The 18,416-nt window shown below is 42.6% G+C and overlaps 1 protein-coding gene across 2 annotated transcripts in view; it reads right to left on the bottom strand.

Moving 5' to 3' along the window:
- LARS2 (leucyl-tRNA synthetase 2, mitochondrial) overlaps nt 1-14,254 on the bottom strand; it is a 171,736-nt gene extending 157,482 nt beyond the window's left edge. The window contains exons 1-3 of one of the 2 annotated variants that reach the window (XM_032161828.2): nt 14,152-14,254; nt 8,212-8,466; nt 2,267-2,395 (exon numbers count right to left, since the gene is read on the bottom strand). In XM_032161828.2, the coding sequence (XP_032017719.1) occupies nt 2,267-2,395; nt 8,212-8,445 (363 nt within the window). In that variant the 5' untranslated portion in view covers nt 8,446-8,466; nt 14,152-14,254. The remainder of the gene's footprint in view (nt 1-2,266; nt 2,396-8,211; nt 8,467-14,151) is intronic. The other variant, XM_032161829.2, reaches the window with a different exon arrangement.
- Nucleotides 14,255-18,416: the final 4,162 nt, after the last annotated feature.

Below are 18,416 nucleotides of genomic sequence, written 5' to 3' on the forward strand. Positions count from 1 at the left end.
TAAACACAACATTGGGCAGAGGTATACATAGTTGGCTCTCAGGAGCTGGTGTGAGCAGGTTCCTGTCCACTGCTGGCAATTGCTAATACTTATTGGTTACATACTGTGTGTTGGGTATCTAAGTGCTTCCTAGTCATCCTCTTTGAATCCTTATAACAGGCCAATGGGGCAGGTACTATTTTATCCCTATTTTATAGATGAGAGGAAACAAGGTGTTGAAGAGGTTAATTAATTAACTACTCAAAGGCCACACAGCTTGTAAGTATTAAGAGCTGGCATTTGAATCTTGGCAGTTTGGTTCAATGGGCCATGCTCTCAGCCCTTCTTCAATACTGCCATATTTTGTAGGTGGTTAAAGAAGTTATTATGATTATCCAACACCCTTCTTAAAAGATGATGTGTTGCTAAAGATTGCTAGTAAAGATTAGGCTCTGGGCTAGGTGCAGTAGCTCACATCTATAATCCTAGCACCTTGGGAGGCTGAGGTGGGTGGATTGCTTGAGCCCAGGAGTTCAAGACATGCCTGAACAACATGGTGAAACCCTGTCTCTACAAATAATACAAAAAATTAACTGAGCATGGTGGCACGCACCTATAGTCCCAGCTACTTGGGAGACAGAGTCGGACATTGAGCCTGGGAGGTCGAGGCTGCAGTGAACTGTGATTGCAACCACAGCACTCCAGCCGGGGTGACAAAATGAGACCCTGTCTCAAAAAAATTAAAAAAAAAAAAAAAGCAGGCAATGGGGTAAAGAGGAATGGCCCACATCAGCCAAGGAAGGGTGTTTGTCCTCCTCTCTCACAATAAATTTCACCTCATCCTTCAAGGCCCATATCAGGTTTTTGTTTTTGTTTTTTTTTTTTTGAGATGGAGTCTCGCTCTGTTGCCCAGGCTGGAGTGCAGTGGCGCAATCTCAGCTCACTGCAAGCTCCGCCTCCTGGGTTCACGCCATTCTCCTGCCTCAGCCTCTCCGAGTAGCTGGGACTACAGGCGCCCGCCACCACGCCCGGCTAATTTTTTGTATTTTTTTTAGTAGAGATGGGGTTTCACCGTGGTCTTGATCACCTGACCTCGTGATCCGCCCGCCTCGGCCTCCCAAAGTGCTGGGATTGGTTTTGTTTTGTTTTTTTAAGATAGCGTCTCACTCTGTTGCCCAAGCTGGAGTGTAGTGGCACAATTACAACTCACTGCAGCCTTGACCTCCCAGGTTCAAGTGATTCTCCCACTTCAGCCTCCTGAGTAGCTGGGACTACAGGTGTGTGCCATCACACTGAGCTAATTTTTTGTATATTTTGTGGAGACGGGGTTTTGCTACATTGGCTGGTCTCGAACTCCTGAGCTCAAGTAATCCTCCTGCCTGGGCCTCCCAAAGCACTGGAATTACAGGCATGAGCCAGGTGCCCAGACCAGATGTTCCTTCTTTAGTGGCACTTTCCCCAACTCCCCAGAGTTGTTACTCCCCAAATATCTTTTCTTAAAAAAATTATTTTTTTCCATTAGAAAATAAATACATGCTCTGCCGGGCATGGTGGCTCACACCTGTAATCACAGCACTTTGGGAGGCCAAGGCAGGCAGATCACGAGGCCAGGAGATCGAGACCATCCTGGCTAACATGGTGAAACCCTGTCTCTACTAAAAATACAAAAAATTAGCTGGGTGTGGTGGCAAGCACCTGTAGTCCCAGCTACTCGGGAGGCTGAGGCAGGAGAATGGCGTGAACCCGGGAGGTGGAGGTTGCAGTGAGCCGAGACTGTGCCACTGCACTCCAGCCTGGGTGACAGAGCAAGACTCCGTCTCAAAAAAAAAAAAAAAAAAAAAACAGAAAAGAAATGCATGCTCAAATATGGAAAATATCAAATAGAACAGAAAGAAATATCTTGCAGTCTCACCTGCCACTCATAGCGCTGATGTGTATTTGTACTATTGACCTCAGTTCCTTATACAATGATTCTCTACTCATGGGTGAGCATCTCCTGGGAAGATTATCAGTGTTATCCACATTTGTATCTACCTTTCACCCCATTCCCATCCGATCTCCACCCCAACACAACACCCAACTCATGGCTGCCCCCCAATTAACCTAGATGCTTTATTGTAATATCTTCTAATCCATAAAAGGAAACACCGAGCTTTTCATGTCCATCTTCAAAGTTGTCCTAATCTTAACTAAAGTTGGTTTTCTTCATTTGTCTTGAACACATATTACTACATGCCAACCCTGAGTGTGGCAGACGAGGGCTCCTCCAGCAGGCACCTGTTCTTACCTGCATCCCTCTCATCTTCTGGAACCGTGCTATGGTGTCGCTGATGGTGTAGACACGCACATGGCCCATGTGCAGCTTACCAGAAGGATAAGGGAACATGGAAAGCACGTAAAATTTTGGCTTTGATTTCTAGGAAAGAATGACAACGAGTATTTATTAAGCATTTTTTGGGAACTCCGCATGTATACATAATATTTTGGCAATTTACGCAAAGCAATAATTTAACATTTTAAAAGTTTCCTTTTAAAAAGACTGTTCCCAGAATGTAAATCAATTAAAATGTCAAAAAGCAAAATTCAAAGCCCTGGTTTAAGCTAAAGAATGTCCAAAATAATACCAAACAACTTCTAAGTGTTAATTACCTATATATCTTATTTTTTTTTCTCTTTTAAAAACTTATTTTTTAAAAGGAATGAATTAACAGTATTTGCAGCGACCTGGGTGAGATTGGAGACTATTATTCTAAATGAAGTAACTCAGGAATGGAAAACCAAACATCTTATGTTCTCACTGATATGTGGAAGCTAAGCTATGAGGCATCAGAATGACACAATGGATTCTGGGGATTTGGGGGGAAGGATGGAAAGGGGGGTGAAGGATAAAAGACTACAAATAGAGTACAGCCTATACTGCTCGGGTTAGGGGTGCACCAAAATCTCACAGATCTCCACTAAAGAACTTACTCATGTAACCAAGTACCACCTGTACCCCAATAACCTATGAAAAAAAAAAAAAAGAAAGAAAAGCGGTCCCAATGCAGACCCCAAGAGAGGGTTCTTGGATCTCATGCAAGAAAGAATTCAGCGCAAGTCTGTAGAGGAAAGTGAAAGCAAGATTATTAGGAAAGTAAAGGAATAAAAGAATGGCTACTCCACTAAAAACAAAACAAAACAAAAAAACACTTTTCTTTTAAGACAGCTTCTATCTAGGTCCTTAAAGAACTGTTTGTTTTTCCAAAGGAAGCTCTAACATACACATATCCATATAATTCAAAGAAGCAATAGTTGAATCACATAGATGTAACACCTCTAAAAATGGAGTCTCTTCCTAAATTCTCTATAGCTGCATTCTGACGTAGGTTTAGCAGTAACAACAGGATCCTAAGGTACCAATCTGGGTCCTGAGTTTCCCCATTGTATTGAAAGCCTATCTTTCAACAAAAATGTTGAAATGGGAAGGTAATGAGATCTTTTTAAAAAGGGAGAAGGTTGTTGTTCTCCAGGGATGATAAATAAGCAGCCGCAGACCAGGGTTATGTAACTCTCCAGCTTCCAAAGAAGCAGCTTCATCATGAGAAACATAGACAACTGTACAAGTATCTGAACAGAAGGAACACAGGCCAATGAGTCCTTATTGGATCACTGACTTCTGGCGTCTTAATTCTTTCCCTGGTAAAATGATGAATGTTGTCATGAGTGTACACATGAATGGATAAGGCAAACAAAGATGGTAGTCCTTGAATGGACTCCTACTGGGGGGACCTATCGTTCAAGGGCAAGAACTGTGCTTTAGTCACCTCTTTCTCCACGCCTGCCCCCAGTGCCAACAGGAGTTTCATAAAATGTTGGATAAATGTTCGTTGGCCTTTGTGCTCCAAAAGCCTGATAACTGGCCCCTATGGAGCACTCCTTACCCAGCAAACTTCACAAATCCTACCCAAGTAATAGGAGGGTTCCCCACACCCAAGTTTAAATCATCTCATGACAGGGTCAGGGGTGCAGGGGCTGGGGAGAAAGAAAGAGCAACGCGTAACTGGGTAATTGATTCTGTTTGGTCACTGAGGGTCAGAATTTCTGCTTTTATTTATTTCTGCCTTCTGTTTTTTTCTTCCTGGCCTTATTCCCTTCCTAGAACTTTACTCCAGTTCTTTAAGAATTTGCTTCTCCCGAAGCAATGCAAACAAACACAAAACAGAATATTCGCTGGGCGTGGTGGCTCACGCTTGTAATCCCAGCACTTTGGGAGGCCAAGGCGGGTGGATCACGAGGTTAGGAAATCAAGACCATCCTGGCTAACATGGTGAAACCCCATCTCTACTAAAAATACAAAAAAAATTAGCCGGGTGTGGTGGCACATGCCTGTAATCCCAGCTACTCCAAAGGCTGAGGCAGGAGAATCACTTGAACCCGGGAGGCGGAGGTTGTGGTGAGCCAAGATCATGCCATTGCACTCCAGCCTGGGCAACAAGAGTGAAACTCCATCCCCCCACCCCCCCAAAAAAAAAAGAATATTCATAACCCTTCTTTTGTATACATATGTGTGAGGGAGTTTTTAAATATTATTTGCTGAGTGTTCGCATGACTGATAATACACATAAACCAAATATAATCAGTAGAGCAGAAGAAACCAGAAATCAGATTCTTGCCAAGGAGTTTGTAAACTTCCTTCAGCAAAGAAGTTAAACAAACCTTTAACGGAACCATTAGCAAGTGGCAAAAAGAAACCCACAAAAACTAGAGTAGAACTTTTCTTTGTGCTGCCCATCCTCTAGAAATTACCAAGTAATGTTAAGCTGCCTGAAGGAAGAGATGGGAAAAAGAGAACAATTAAGAAATCTGGATCATACACAAATTAGAAAATCATCTGGAACTGCTGAAATGACAACTACAATGGATTTATACAAACAGGATGGAAAGCAACACATTGGTCACACACTTTAATTAGAAACTGCAGATTTATAACTCTTAGGAAAACCACAGAAATGTGAGAGAGGACCTGAGATTCAGGGGTTGGTGGGAACTCAGTAACTTAATAACTGTCCTTAAGAAAGTGAGTGGCAGATAAGCCTCTCAGCTTATGAGCAAGTCCCTCCAAGGAGGTACAAGACCCCATTCTTTTACTTAGTGCAGAATCAGAAGAAAACTATCCACTCAATTCATGCCTTACTCCTTACAATGAATTAGGCCTATGGCTTATTCTTCAGAAATTTTTAGGAATATGGGAAAATAGCTGTTAAGAGTTCTTTGGGAGCTAGAAAAACAGTAAAATCCTTGATCTAGGCTGTTTCTAGTTTTTCATTTGAAAGTTTTTACATAAAATTATTTTTATTATACTGTTTGTTATATATTTAATTTAACAATCTTGCCCCATTTTCCACCTGTAATTTCTTTACTAGCATCTCTTTTTTTACATTTGTTCAATAAAGATTAAATTAATAGCAAATTCAAATGAATAATTATATACTAGCTAAGCCAAAATCCAAATCTGAGTTCATAAAAGATACATAGAAAAGTATTGTTTTCTAAAGTCTTTAATATTCATGAAGATTTCTGTTTATTGCAGAAAAGGTATTCAGCTTATTGCCTGTCCCTGCCTTTTGCTTTTCTGCATGAATTAAGTCATTTTCCGCTGTGACAATGAAATGAGTTCTACCATCTGGGGGTGGAAAAGAGAAGGAATGATGGGAGTTTCTGTTATAATTGAGCAAGAATCTGATTGAAAGGGAAATTTTCATAATTATATAAAAGGGTAAGAATTTAAGCCTTTAAAAGAGATTAAGATTTAAATGATGGGGAAAGGATGGCTTTTATAAGTGGGTCCTATTATTTTTGTCAGCTTTTGACTTTAGAAGAAAGATGACTTCTGCCTCTTTATAGATCATGCTCTGAAGCTGTGGCTGAGCCTAGAGGATGACAGAGCACCTCAAAAGGAGTCCGGAGCCCTAGTTCTCGTCCTAGCTTTGTCACTAGCTGTGAGGCCTTGGGCAAATTCTTTTGCCTTTTGGGATCAGTTTGCTAACTGTAAATCAAAGGTGAGACAAAAGAAGGTTTCTGTGTGAAAAAGCACGAGCTCAGGAATCAAACACACATTTGATTTTGAATCCTGGCTCTGCCATGTCTTGGCAAATTACCTAAACCTTTTTCTGAGCCTCAGTCTTCTTACTCCAAAAATGAGGATAATAATACCTATCCCCTGGGTTGTTTCAGGATTAAATGAGGTATCATTGAAAGACAGTGCCTGGCACATGGTTAAATGCTCATTAAATGGAAATTATTTTTTAAATGATAATTATGGTGATGACAAGACATTCCATTTCGAAACACTTATTTGAGTGGATTTCAAGTGAATCTAATACCAGAGATCGATTATATATGCTTCAAAATCCACGAGCATTCCATCATAGTCTCAGGTCCTGATAGACACACCATGTTCTGATCTTCATGTATCTTTTATTTATGTACCACTTTAGTTTGTAAAATGCATTCAGTCACACATTTTCTCATTTGATTTTCAAAACAATTCTGTGAGATAAACAATGCAAGGAGCCCCAGAATCCAAAACGTTAAATGATGTGGCCTGGATCACACAGGTTTCCTGGGGCAGAGCCAGCATTGCAGCCCAGGCTCTGGCTCACTCACTGAGTGCTCACTCTGCTTTGCCATTCCTTGATTCAAACCCTGATAGGGGGCTGCCAGGGGATCACACACAATGCCCCTTATGCTATCTCCCCAATTACTAAAACAATTTATTTTGATTTATTTGACATTTTAAAAAACTGTGTGCTTAAGAAGAATGAGATGTCACAAAGTCAATAAGCTACAATGTCGAAACATTTGGAAGTCAATAAATGATCATCTAAACCAAAAGGGAAAAGAAAGCTAATTTTACTGTCCTCACTCAGAATTAAACTGCTCCTTAAGAGTTTGTTTTCAAAATCCATTAAGTTACATTAGTCTGATGATGTTGACACAAGGGCTTTTCACTTCCTAATGAGGCAGAAGTCAAGCTTATTGTAAAATTATGTATTACATTCAAACCTTCCCTTTTTTTCATTTCATTTTACTTGTTATACACTACACCTTTTTAAATAGCAATTTTTCTTTCTAACCATTGCCCAAAAATCATCTTTCAGTTTAACACAAATAGCTCTCCTCCCCTTACTCATTTTTCATAACCACCAATCTCACAGAAAGAATGAATATGATGACCGAATCAGGAGATGGGGAAAAGGCAAGTCTAGAGAGGTGTGGTCTTGTGCAGCTGTACTTACTCAGCTGCTTGCCTTGGGCCTAATCTCTTTATTAAACATAGACGGTTTGTATTATTTGACTATAACTACTACAAAGAGATGACCAGAATTTAAAACTCCAATCAGATTCAAACATTTCATGTAACAAATCACATCTCCCAGCTGTCATTTTGACCAATATCAAGAGGTAAGGGTTAAGACATTCCAGACTGATTCCCAGCAAGCTGGCCTCCCAGAAAAGGAACAGAGAGCACTCTGTGCAAACTGGCTGCAGCCAAGTATTATACTTCCACCATTAATTCAGGTAGAGTGCCGAGCTGGTGCACCTGGTGCAGAAGCCAAGGGTCCACTAACTCGTGTAGCTGCTACCTGAAGGTTAGACCCTACCCCAGATCACAACGGTAAAAGGGCTGGTATCCTCCAAACCATGATGCTAAGGCAGCAGAACAGAGTTGGAGGCTAAGATTGCCAGGGAAGAGGCAGCTACTTCTCAGAACATGCAGCCAGCGAGGAGCCCAGGTGCCTCTCCTGGAGTCTCAGATATGACCCTGCCAGATCCCTGTGTGCTGCCCCACCATGCAATGGACCACAAAGGACCCATCATCTGGCAGAGCTCCTATTTTGATGAGCTTCCCCTAGTAAATGTTGCTCTAGAACACCTGGTTTGCTGCTGTCTGCCATATACCTCGTGCACAATATTACTATGTGTGCATCCACCACATTGGAAACTCTTGTAAGCACTATTCTTGTATCACCTCATTTATGCCTCCCAATCCATTTACCCCTCCCAATAGTGCAGGTGGGCACTATTGTGATCACTCTCCATCTCAGATAAGAGAATTGAAGCACAGAGAAATTCAACAATTTGGTTCAAGGTCACATATTTAATATCTTATTTGAACCAGGTAGTCTAACCCCAGGGTCCAAACCTTCAGCCCCTCTTCTCTACCCTCTGAGAATCTCTCAGAATACTCACATCAGCTTCTGAAATTTTGGAGGCGTGTTCTTTTATTCGTTGATGCCACCATTTCTCAACATCCTTTCTTGTCTGCAATGTATACTCTTTTGTCCACTTTCCCGTGGCACTGTAGATGCTTCTGGTACATCCGGGTATTACTCTCCTTTCCCACCTGATGACATCTGGCCCACCATTTAGCTGTCTTTTCAGAAGAGAGGCATAAAAACCCAATCTCTGCCAAACAGAAGCCATTCTTCAGAAGGTGAGAAGGCCCTGAAAAAGAGGGCAGAAAGCACACTATGAGCTGCCTCAAACCCTCCCCAGAGCTTATCTTTCCATTCGGCAGTCCAGTGTTCTGGCCCTCTGCTTTCCTCTTACTCTTAATAATTTCTTTCCCTGAAAAGAATACTTTAGCAATTCAATTGAGCTAAACACAAACTTTTTAATAGAAAATGTAAAGGGTCAGTAACCCTTAATACCAAAGATGCAAAAATCCTGTAGGAAAAAATGGAGACCATCAGCTGACCAGCTCCTGCGCAACCTCACAAGTTGCATGGAAGGCATGGAGTGCCCTCCCTCCTCTCCCGGTGGGCCAGCCCAGGGACTCTCCAGCAGGCTTCACTTCCTATGTCTTCGAGCCTCAGAAGAGCGCAAGCACATGTTGGGTTGGCATTAGGCTCAAATATCAGAAGGGGTCTAAACACAGGCCTCCCAGGAGGGCCAGAAATTCTGAACTACTATTAGTAATTTTTATACCTATTATGAGTTAAATATACCCAGTAGTCTGAACCAGAAAATAACCATTATTTAGAAGACTGTTAATTCATTTAGTTTCTCCTTCATTTACCAAATATTTATTTATTTACTTACTTTTTAGAGACAGGGTCCTGCTCTTTCACTCAGGCTGGGGTGCAGTGGCATAATCATATCTCAATGTAACCTCTGACTCCTGGGCTCAAGCGATCTACCTGCCTTAGCCTACCAAAGTGCTAGGATTACAGGCATGAGCCACCACCAAATATTTATTGAGTACCACTAGGCCCACACATTGTTCTAAGCACTGGGGATATAGCAGGAAACAAAAACAGAGTCCCTTCTTTCTTTCTTTCTTTTTTGAGACGGAGTCTCGCTCTATTGCCCAGGCTGAAGTGCAATGGCATGATCTTGGCTCACTGCAACCTCCGCCTCCTGGGTTCAAGCAATTCTCCTGCCTCAGACTCCTGAGTAGCTGGGATTATAGGCACACACCAACATGCCCAGCTAATTTTCGTATTTTTAGTGGAGATGGAGTTTCACCACGTTGGCCAGGTTGGTGTCGAACTGCTGACCTCATGATCCACCCACCTTGGCCTCCCAAAGTGCTAGGATTACAGGCGTGAGCCACCACACCTGGCCCAGAGTCCCTTCTTTCATAGCACTTACATACTAGTAGGGAAGCAGATAAGAAACAAACAATAAGGGAGGCAGATAAGAAACAAAAATATATAACATGTGGTCACGGTGAGTGCTATTTTTTTAAATACAACTCATAGGTTGGGGCCTACCAGAATATCCAGTTGTGATTCAAAATCCAATTTTAATGTTTCATTGGCTTCTTCCACAGGTAAATTCTGGAAATGACCTCATTGAAGAAGTTTCATGTTTTATTGCTATTCAAAGGGTTGAGGTGAGATTTTTATCAAATATTTAAGATATAAATATTAGACTAAATAGCCTAAACTTTCTCCTTCTGGCATAATAGCATTCAAGAAGTGCTACAGTGAAAAAACAGATGAAAACAGATCTTTCCAAAAGAAGAGAGAAATAAAGAAACCCGGCACTCTAAGCTGATGTTCTTTGATTCTCTCAAAATTCCACTTCTATCAGGATTTGGCCTGTTTCACAAAGGTACTGGAACACAAATGTTGCCAGGAAGGTCAATATAGGCTTATAACAGTGAGTTTCACACTCACATAAGATAGCAACATAATGTGGGCATCTTACAAGTTGGTCTGCCAAAGTCATTGACATTATCAGTTCTCACTGCATTAAACACCTCTTGCTTCTTCAGGGATAGAATAAAGTACAGACTTAAAAAAAAAATCTCTCTTAGGCCAGGGGCAGTGGTTCACGTCTGTAATCCCAGCATTCTGGGAGGTTGAGGCAGGCAGATCACCTGAGGTCAGGAGTTTGAGACCAATCTGGCCAACATGGCAAAACCCCTTCTCTACTAAAAATACAAAAATTAGCTGGGCATGGTGATGTGCACCTCTAATCCTAGCTACTAGGGTGGCTGAGGCAGAGGAATAACTTGAACCTGGGAGGCAGAGGGTGCAGTGAGCGCCACTGCACTCCAGAGCCTGGGCGACAAAGCAAGACTCCATCTCAAAAAAAAAAAAAAAAAGAAAAAAAAAAGAAATCTCTCTATTAGTTGGGCTTGGCTATTTTAAAGTACATAGATCTGACTACAGGCATTTGAACTATATGAAATTGGTTAAATGTTAGCAATTCCATATGACTGACCTAATATACATACACTTTGTACACTTAAGGCAATTGCATATATTTTTAGGGCTTAGGCTGCTATAATTAGAGCTCCCTAATTATATAGAAGTCATAGATTTTATGGTTCTCTTGCCAAGTCAATACTTTCATACCTTTGCAAGCCAAACAATGCCTGTTTAGCAGAGGACACATAGATGGATGCTTGCCACTTCTCTCCTAGACAGCATCCCCTAAGAACACATGAGTGTTCTGGGCTGTCCTCTCAAATACAAACAAAAGGGCACAACAAAATTATAAAATACAGTGACTTGAACTGCTCTGTCTACACTCTCTGTCTACACAACAAGAATAAGCTTTCTAAAAATGTTTACATAATACCTGGCTTACTAATGACCTCTGCTTTGCTTAAATAAACCAGTGAACTAGAGAATCCCGAAACAGATCTGGGTATTTAAAAGCATTTAAAGTTCATTTTTTTAAAAAAGCAGGAGCAGATTAGATAGTAATAGATTATTCAACAAATAAGAGAAAAACTTAAAATTAGAGCCCCATCTGAAATCATAAGCTGGAGTAAATCCCAGATAGATTAAATAATGTTTTTTAACTGTAGGTCTGGATCTGAAAAGCAGAAAAATAAAATAAAATAAAATAAATAAGAATGTTTTTTAAAGTGTCATAAAAAAATAAAAACACAGATGAATTTTGTTTTGGTTTTTTTGAGTCAGAGTGTCGCACTGTCGCAATGAGATCATGCAATGGCACGATCTCGGCTCACTGCAACCTCCGCCTCCCGGGTTCAAGAGATTCTCCTGCCTCAGCCTCTCAAGTAGCTGGGATTACAGGTGCCCGCCACCACGCCTGGCTAATTTTTTGTATTTTTAGTAGAGACGGCATTTCTCTATGTTGGCCAGGCTGGTCTCGAACTGCTGACCTCGTGATCACTCTGCCACGGCCTCCCAAAGTGCTGGGATTACAGGCGTGAGCCACCGCACCTGGACCACAGATGAGTATTTAATAAATCTTAAGAGGGTGCAGGATGTTCTGTCCTAAAAACAATGAAAAAATTCACAAAGGAAAATGTTAATAAATCTGATGCTAAAAAATCTGTATATCAAAACCATTAAGAACAGAACTGGAAAGCAAGCAATTAGCTATGAGAAAACGTTCACCAAAACTGCAAAAACAAAAGGTTATGCTACTCTTGAGCTCATGTGTGAGAAAAGAAACACTAAACATCGAATTTTAAAAATGGGCAAAGGGCCGGGCGCGGTGGCTCACGCCTGTAATCCCAGCACTTTAGGAGGCCGAGGCGGGCGGATCACGAGGTCAGGAGATCGAGACCACGGTGAAACCACGTCTCTAATAAAAGTACAAAAAATTAGCCGGGCATGGTGGCGGGCGCCTGTAGTCCCAGCTACTCGGGAGGCTGAAGCAGGAGAATGGCGTGAACCCGGGAAGCGGAGTTTGCAGTGAGCTGAGATCGCGCCACTGCACTCCAGCCTGGGTGACAGAGTAAGACTCCGTCTCAAAAATAAATAAATAAATAAATAAAAATAAAAATAAAAATGGGCAAAGAAGGCCCGGCGCGGTGGCTCACGCCTGTAATCCCAGCACTTTGGGAGGCCAAGGCGGGCAGATCACGAGGTCAGCAGATTGAGACCATCCTGGCTAACACGGTGAAACCCTGTCTCTACTACATATACAAAAAAATTAGCCAGGCGTGGTGGCGGGTGCCTGTAGTCCCAGCTACATGAGAGGCTGAGGCAGGAGAATGGCGTGAACCCAGGGGGTGGGGCTTGCAGTGAGCAGAGATTGCACCACTGCACTCCAGCCTGGGCGATAGGGCAAGACTCTGTCTCAAAATAACTAACTAAATAAAAATAAAAATAAAAATAGAAATGGGCAAAGGAAAATAGCAAAGATGACATATAAATGGTTAATAAAGAGGACATATGAATGGTTAATATGAAAAAGATCAACTTTACAACTAATCAAATAAATGCAAATTAAAACAATGAAAGTTTAGTTTCCAGATTGGCAAATGAAAAGAAATATGCATTTTTAAACAACTGCTAGTGGGAATGTAAACTGATTCCACCTTTTTTTGGGGGGGCAATCTGATAACCTGTGTTAAGACCTTTTTTAAGAATAGTTCATATCCTTTGAAGTTAGGAGTCCCCAAGACCCCACTCAGGTTCTAATTCCATAAGGGGACTCATAAGAACATATAGTCAGTATTCATGGCTATGATTCATTACAGAACTTCCTAGGGTTCAGCCCTATTCCTTTCCCTTACTTCTCAGGCCTTGTTCTTGGCCACTCCAAGTACTCCTCCACCAAAGCCCTGATGGACTGCCTCTTACTGACAGTGAGGAGCAGCCATTTTATTAGACGGCTGTGAGGATATGACGATGTGAAAGGTGTGGCTCATGTCTTATATTTATGATCAACTTGGCCCTTTTCTTCCTTAGCTCTGGCTCCTCCAATTCCGTCCTTAGATGCTCAGAATCTTATTCTAAGAGAAGAAGAATCTTCTCTTCTTCCACATCCTTCCAAAGAATCAATTCCCACTACTCCACCCCTCTTTAGAATCAACCCTGACCTCAATCTCAGTTGGAGCTTAAAGGAAGCGCCCTGCACAGGCAGGAGGGAGTGCCCTGGCCGCCCTCTAGGCTGTGGTCCCAAGACCGCCTTCCTTCTTGTGCATCATGCAGTCACAGGGGCTTCCCTTTTACGGAAGAGGTGCTGGGGCACAGAGCTGACGGGCTGCTGAAGGCTGGAGCCGTCAGAGCCTTGAGAGCGAGTCATTCAGTTCCCTGCGTGTGTGGGATGATCTCGGTTTTGACCCGTGAGACAAAACCCACCTTCCTTTTCTGTTCTCCTGAGTAGGAGGCAGAAAAAAAAACAGGACACAGGGGAGAAGCACACGAGGGCATCTGTGTACAACACTCAAAAGAAAGTGCAAGAATGCACCTAGGAAAATTTATCTTAAAGAAACCAAGTTTTGTGAAAACAAAAAAAATCTTGGATTTTGCAGCTACTAATTACCTGTGAGTTCAGGCAGATTTCTCGTCTGGAACCTCACCTTTCTGAGGAACTCCGAGCCCTAACGTGAAAACGACCTGTGGGCCCCAGAGAGGCAAGGGATGACCTTCAACTGGGTTCAAACCCATAGTCCGGGGAGCAAAGATCTGGGGTAGGGGAGCAGTGGAGAGGGGAGCTTGAGTACAAAACTACGTGTATATATGCATTTTTCTGGGAAAGACTCCAGAGCTATCAGTGGGGTCGGTGACTCAAAGACCCTGAAGACCTGGATCTCAGATATTTTCAGTTTCGAAACTGCAAGGTTCCAGGACCACCTAACCCAGCCCGCGCCTTCCCTTTCTGCTCTCAGCAAGTCAGAATCTCCCGAGCCGGAGGAAGAGGAGACCGGGCCTCGTCTCTCATCTCGCTGCGCCCGGTTCAGGGGTTTACCTGCTCACAGGCTCTGGCCTGCGGCTCCTCTACTCCTCGTTTTCCACCTTTAGGCGAGCACTGCCCGGCCACGGATCATGGGCGCCGCCATGTTGTCAAAACAACAACTTTATCGATAGCGTCCGCCGTCGACACAGACAGACGGGGGCGGGACCGGGGAAGGAGGGAGAGCAACCCAGTCCTCGACTCCCAGCAGCCCGCCGGGCGGGACGGGGCGTCTGCGCGGCGGCCCTGGGCTCCGCCCCCCGGCCTCTGTCACGCCCTTTAACTGCTCTGGCGTCGGCAAAGCTCTAGACGTCTGGGGCTCAAATTATTACAATTACAGCAGACGGATGAAAGCCGTTGATTTAGTGGCCTCAGAATAAACTAGGCGGCAGCTGGTGAAAAGAGCCCTGGGATATAGCCCAGACCCCAGGGTTCGAATCCCAGCGTACCAACAATTGCCTCCTGGGCTTGGGCAGGTCTCGACCTATTGATTCCTAATTGACTGCATAATGAGTGAGGCACCTTCTTCCACCATATGGCGTAATCCTCTAGCCCTGGGGCGGGGGGTGGAATTACCTGGGCAAGAATAGGTTTGGGGTAAGGTACTTTTCTCACCCGGCAAGTGTGCTAGCAGTCAGGAAAGCATGATGCCTTCCCTTTCCTAGAGGAGTTTGTAAGGTACTTTTCTCACCCGGCAAGTGTGCTAGCAGTCAGGAAAGCATGATGCCTTCCCTTTCCTAGAGGAGTTTGTATATCCCATGCCCCCACTGCCACACACCTGGCAAGTGTTTCATGCTTGTAATAAATCAACAAATCAATGAGTTGCAAAGAACCAGTGGTGTTAAAGCATAATTTTCAAAAAGGTAAAACCGGTTTAAAGGAGAACTTGAACTCATATGTGGGCAGTCAAGAATACTGAAATGAATTTGCTAATTGTGCAAAATTGGTTAATATCCTATAGGACAGGAAAAAGTAATGTTTGGGAGCCATTTCTTTTCTACAGGCTTGAAATCGTATCTCTACCAAACAAAATTCGTCCCATGATTACAGTAGTCCCTCCTATGCTCACGAGACATGTTCCAAGACCTTCAGTGGGTGCCTGAAACTGGGGCAGTACTGAACCCTATGTATACTGTTTTTCTTGCCTATGCGTACGTACCTATGATAAGGTTTAATTTGTAAATTAGACACAGTAATATATTAACAACAATACCCAATAATAAAATAGAACAATTATAACAATATGCTGTAATAAAATTTATATGACTGTGGTCTCTCTCAAAATAGCTTATTGTACTGTCCTTACCCTTCTTATTGTGATCTGTCGATCTGATAACCAAGATGGCTACTAAGTTGGGTAGCTATATAGCTTGGATATGCTGGACAAAGGGATGATTCACAATGGTTCGCATCCCAGGCAGGGTGTAGCAAGATTTCATCACACTACTCAGAATGGCACGCAACTTACAACTTACGAATTATTTATTGCTGAAATTTTTCATTTAATATTTTCGGACCTTGGTTGACTGCAGGTAACTGAAACCTCAGAAAGTGAAACTGAAGATAAGGGGGACTGCTGTATCCATATTCTATTTATTTATTTATTTATTTATTTATTTATTTATTTATTTGGGACAGGGTCTTGCTCTGTTGCCCAGGCTGGAGTGCAGTGGCGTGATCTCGGCTCACTGCAACCTCCGCCTCCTGGGTTCAAGCAATTCTCCTGCCTCAGCCTCCTAAATAGCTGGGACTACAGGGGCACACCACCATGCCCGGCTAATTTTTGTATTTTTAGTAGTGAAGGAGTTTCGCCATGTTGGCCAGGCTGCTCTTGAACTCCTGACCTCAAGTGATCCGCCTGCCTTGGCCTCCCAAAGTGCTGGGATTACAGGCATGAGCCACCACGCCCAGCCTCATATTCCATATTTTAGCTTCTATTCTTACAGAGATGAACAATAGCTAGTTAACAGAAAGGCAAGCAAAGGTATGCACTCCTATAGCATCAGATAATCCCCCAAAACTCCACCAAAGGGGCATACAGTATTCTCTTTTCCCATTTCCATGTCTTTAACAAGGTTTCCTAATAGTTCAACATCCAAATATCTTGTTATGCAAGGTGTGGTCTCCAGCGTCAGCCTCACTTGGGAATTTGCTGGAAATGAGAAACTCAGTCTCTGCCCTAGACCCGCTGGATCAGACTCTGAATTTTAACAAGACCCCTAACTGATCCTGGACACATTCAATTTGAAGACTCACTGTCCCAGAATGTGAGAGCTAGAAAAGATCTAGCTCCTTTCTAGTCCAATCTCCTCATTTTACAGATAAATAAACTGAGGCACAAAAGAGCTGACTGTCTTGCTCAGGACATAAAGCAAATTAGTCAAAGATTTGTTACTCAAATGGATCTCCATCCTGGAAGAATAGAGCCCTTCTCAAGCTGCAGAATGGAAGACCATAAAGAGCTTAGAACTTCTAGTCCAATCCTCTTACTTCAAAGACAAAGACACTGAGGTCCAGAGGTTGGACACAGCTTACCTAAGGTCACATATGTAGTTGATGATGGAGCCAGGATTCCAACCCAGGTCCCACTCTGAACACCAGATGCTTAATTTAAACTGATACCATGGAAACATTGCCACACTTGATGCAGTTTAGCCTTCAGGTATGTCACATGCATCCATATATAACTAGAGTGCCCCTTTCTCTAATTTATGCAAAATACAGCCTCTAACCTTATTTTGGTTGAAAATCTGTCTTTCCTATTGTGAATTACAGTTAACATTGACATTTCTAGACGATTATTTCAAATAGAATTTTTCTAAAAGTCACTTACTTTACTGGAAAGTTGCTATTTTTACTTCAAAGAAGACAGTAGCATGAAAGTAAATCCTTTCCACTCTTAAAGAGCTTGCTTGAATACATTATTAAATGAAACAGACAAGTTGCTGGGCTGTGTAGAATGTTACCTCATTTTTTGTTTTTTAAAAAAGGAAAGGAAGGCTGGGCGCGGCAGCTCACGCCTGTAATCTCAGCACTTTGGGAGGCTGAGGCAGGTGGATCACAAGGTCAGGAGATCAAGACCATCCTGGCTACACGGTGAAACCCTGTGTCTACTAAAAATACAAAAAATTAGCCGGGTGTGGTGGCGGTCGCCTCTAGTCCCAGCTACTCAGGAGGCTGAGGCAGGAGAATGGCGTGAACCTGGGAGGCAGAGCTTGCAGTGAGCAGAGATCACGCCACTGCACTCCAGCCTGGGTGACAGAGCGAGACTCCATCTCAAAAAACAAAAAAAAAAAAAAAGGAAAGGAAATAAAAGAAAGGCATTTGTTAGTATATGCATAGAAAGAAATATAAAAAACTATATCCCAAACTGTTTCCTGTGATGATCTCTAGGGACAGTAGGATTTTATGGACCTTTCTATTAACAATGTTTCTGCATTCCTTTTACTTTTTCTATTAGCTGTATGGGGTTGAATAATGCCCCCCAAAGATATCCAGGTTCTACTCCCTGGAACCTGCGAATGTCACCTTATATAGCAAAAGAGACTTCGCACATGTGATTATATTAAGGATCTTGAGATAGAGAGATTATCCTGGATTAGCCAGGTGGCCCTAAATGCAATCACAAGGGTCCTTATAAGAGGGAGGCAGAGAGAAATTTGAGAGAGAAGAGGCAAGGTGATCACTGAAGCAAGATGCCACAATGCTGTTTTAGAAGATGAAGGAAAGGACCATGAGCCAAAGAATGTAAGGAGTGCAGCTCATGCAGTTGAAGATGAAAAAGGCAGGAATGCAAATTTTTCTCCCGTGATCCAGCAACTCTACTTCTGGGTAGACACCCAAAAGGTTTGAAAATAGGGCCTCAAAGAGATATTTGTACACCCATGTTTATAGCAGCATTGTTCACTACTGCGAAAAGGTACAAGTAACCGAAGTGTCAATCCATGGCTTAAATGTATAAAAGAAAATGGTATATACATTCAATGGAATATTATTCAGCCTTTAAGGAAGGAAATTCTGACACACACTACACATGGATGAATCAAATGCTCAGTAAAATAAGGTGGTCACTGAAGGACAAATATTGTATGATTCCTTTCATATAAGGTACTTACAGCAGTCAAATTCTACAATGGAAAGTAGAATGGTGGTTGCCAGAGGATAGGGTAAGGGGGAGGGAGTGGGAAGTTACTATTTAAGGGATACAGAGTTCCAGTTTGGGAAGATAAAAAGAGTTCTAGAGATAGAAGTTGGGGATGTTTGCACAACAATGTGAATGT

The sequence above is a fragment of the Hylobates moloch genome, unplaced genomic scaffold (genome assembly GCF_009828535.3).
Source record: "Hylobates moloch isolate HMO894 unplaced genomic scaffold, HMol_V3 SCAFFOLD_8, whole genome shotgun sequence".
Classification (NCBI taxonomy): Eukaryota; Metazoa; Chordata; class Mammalia; order Primates; family Hylobatidae; genus Hylobates; species Hylobates moloch.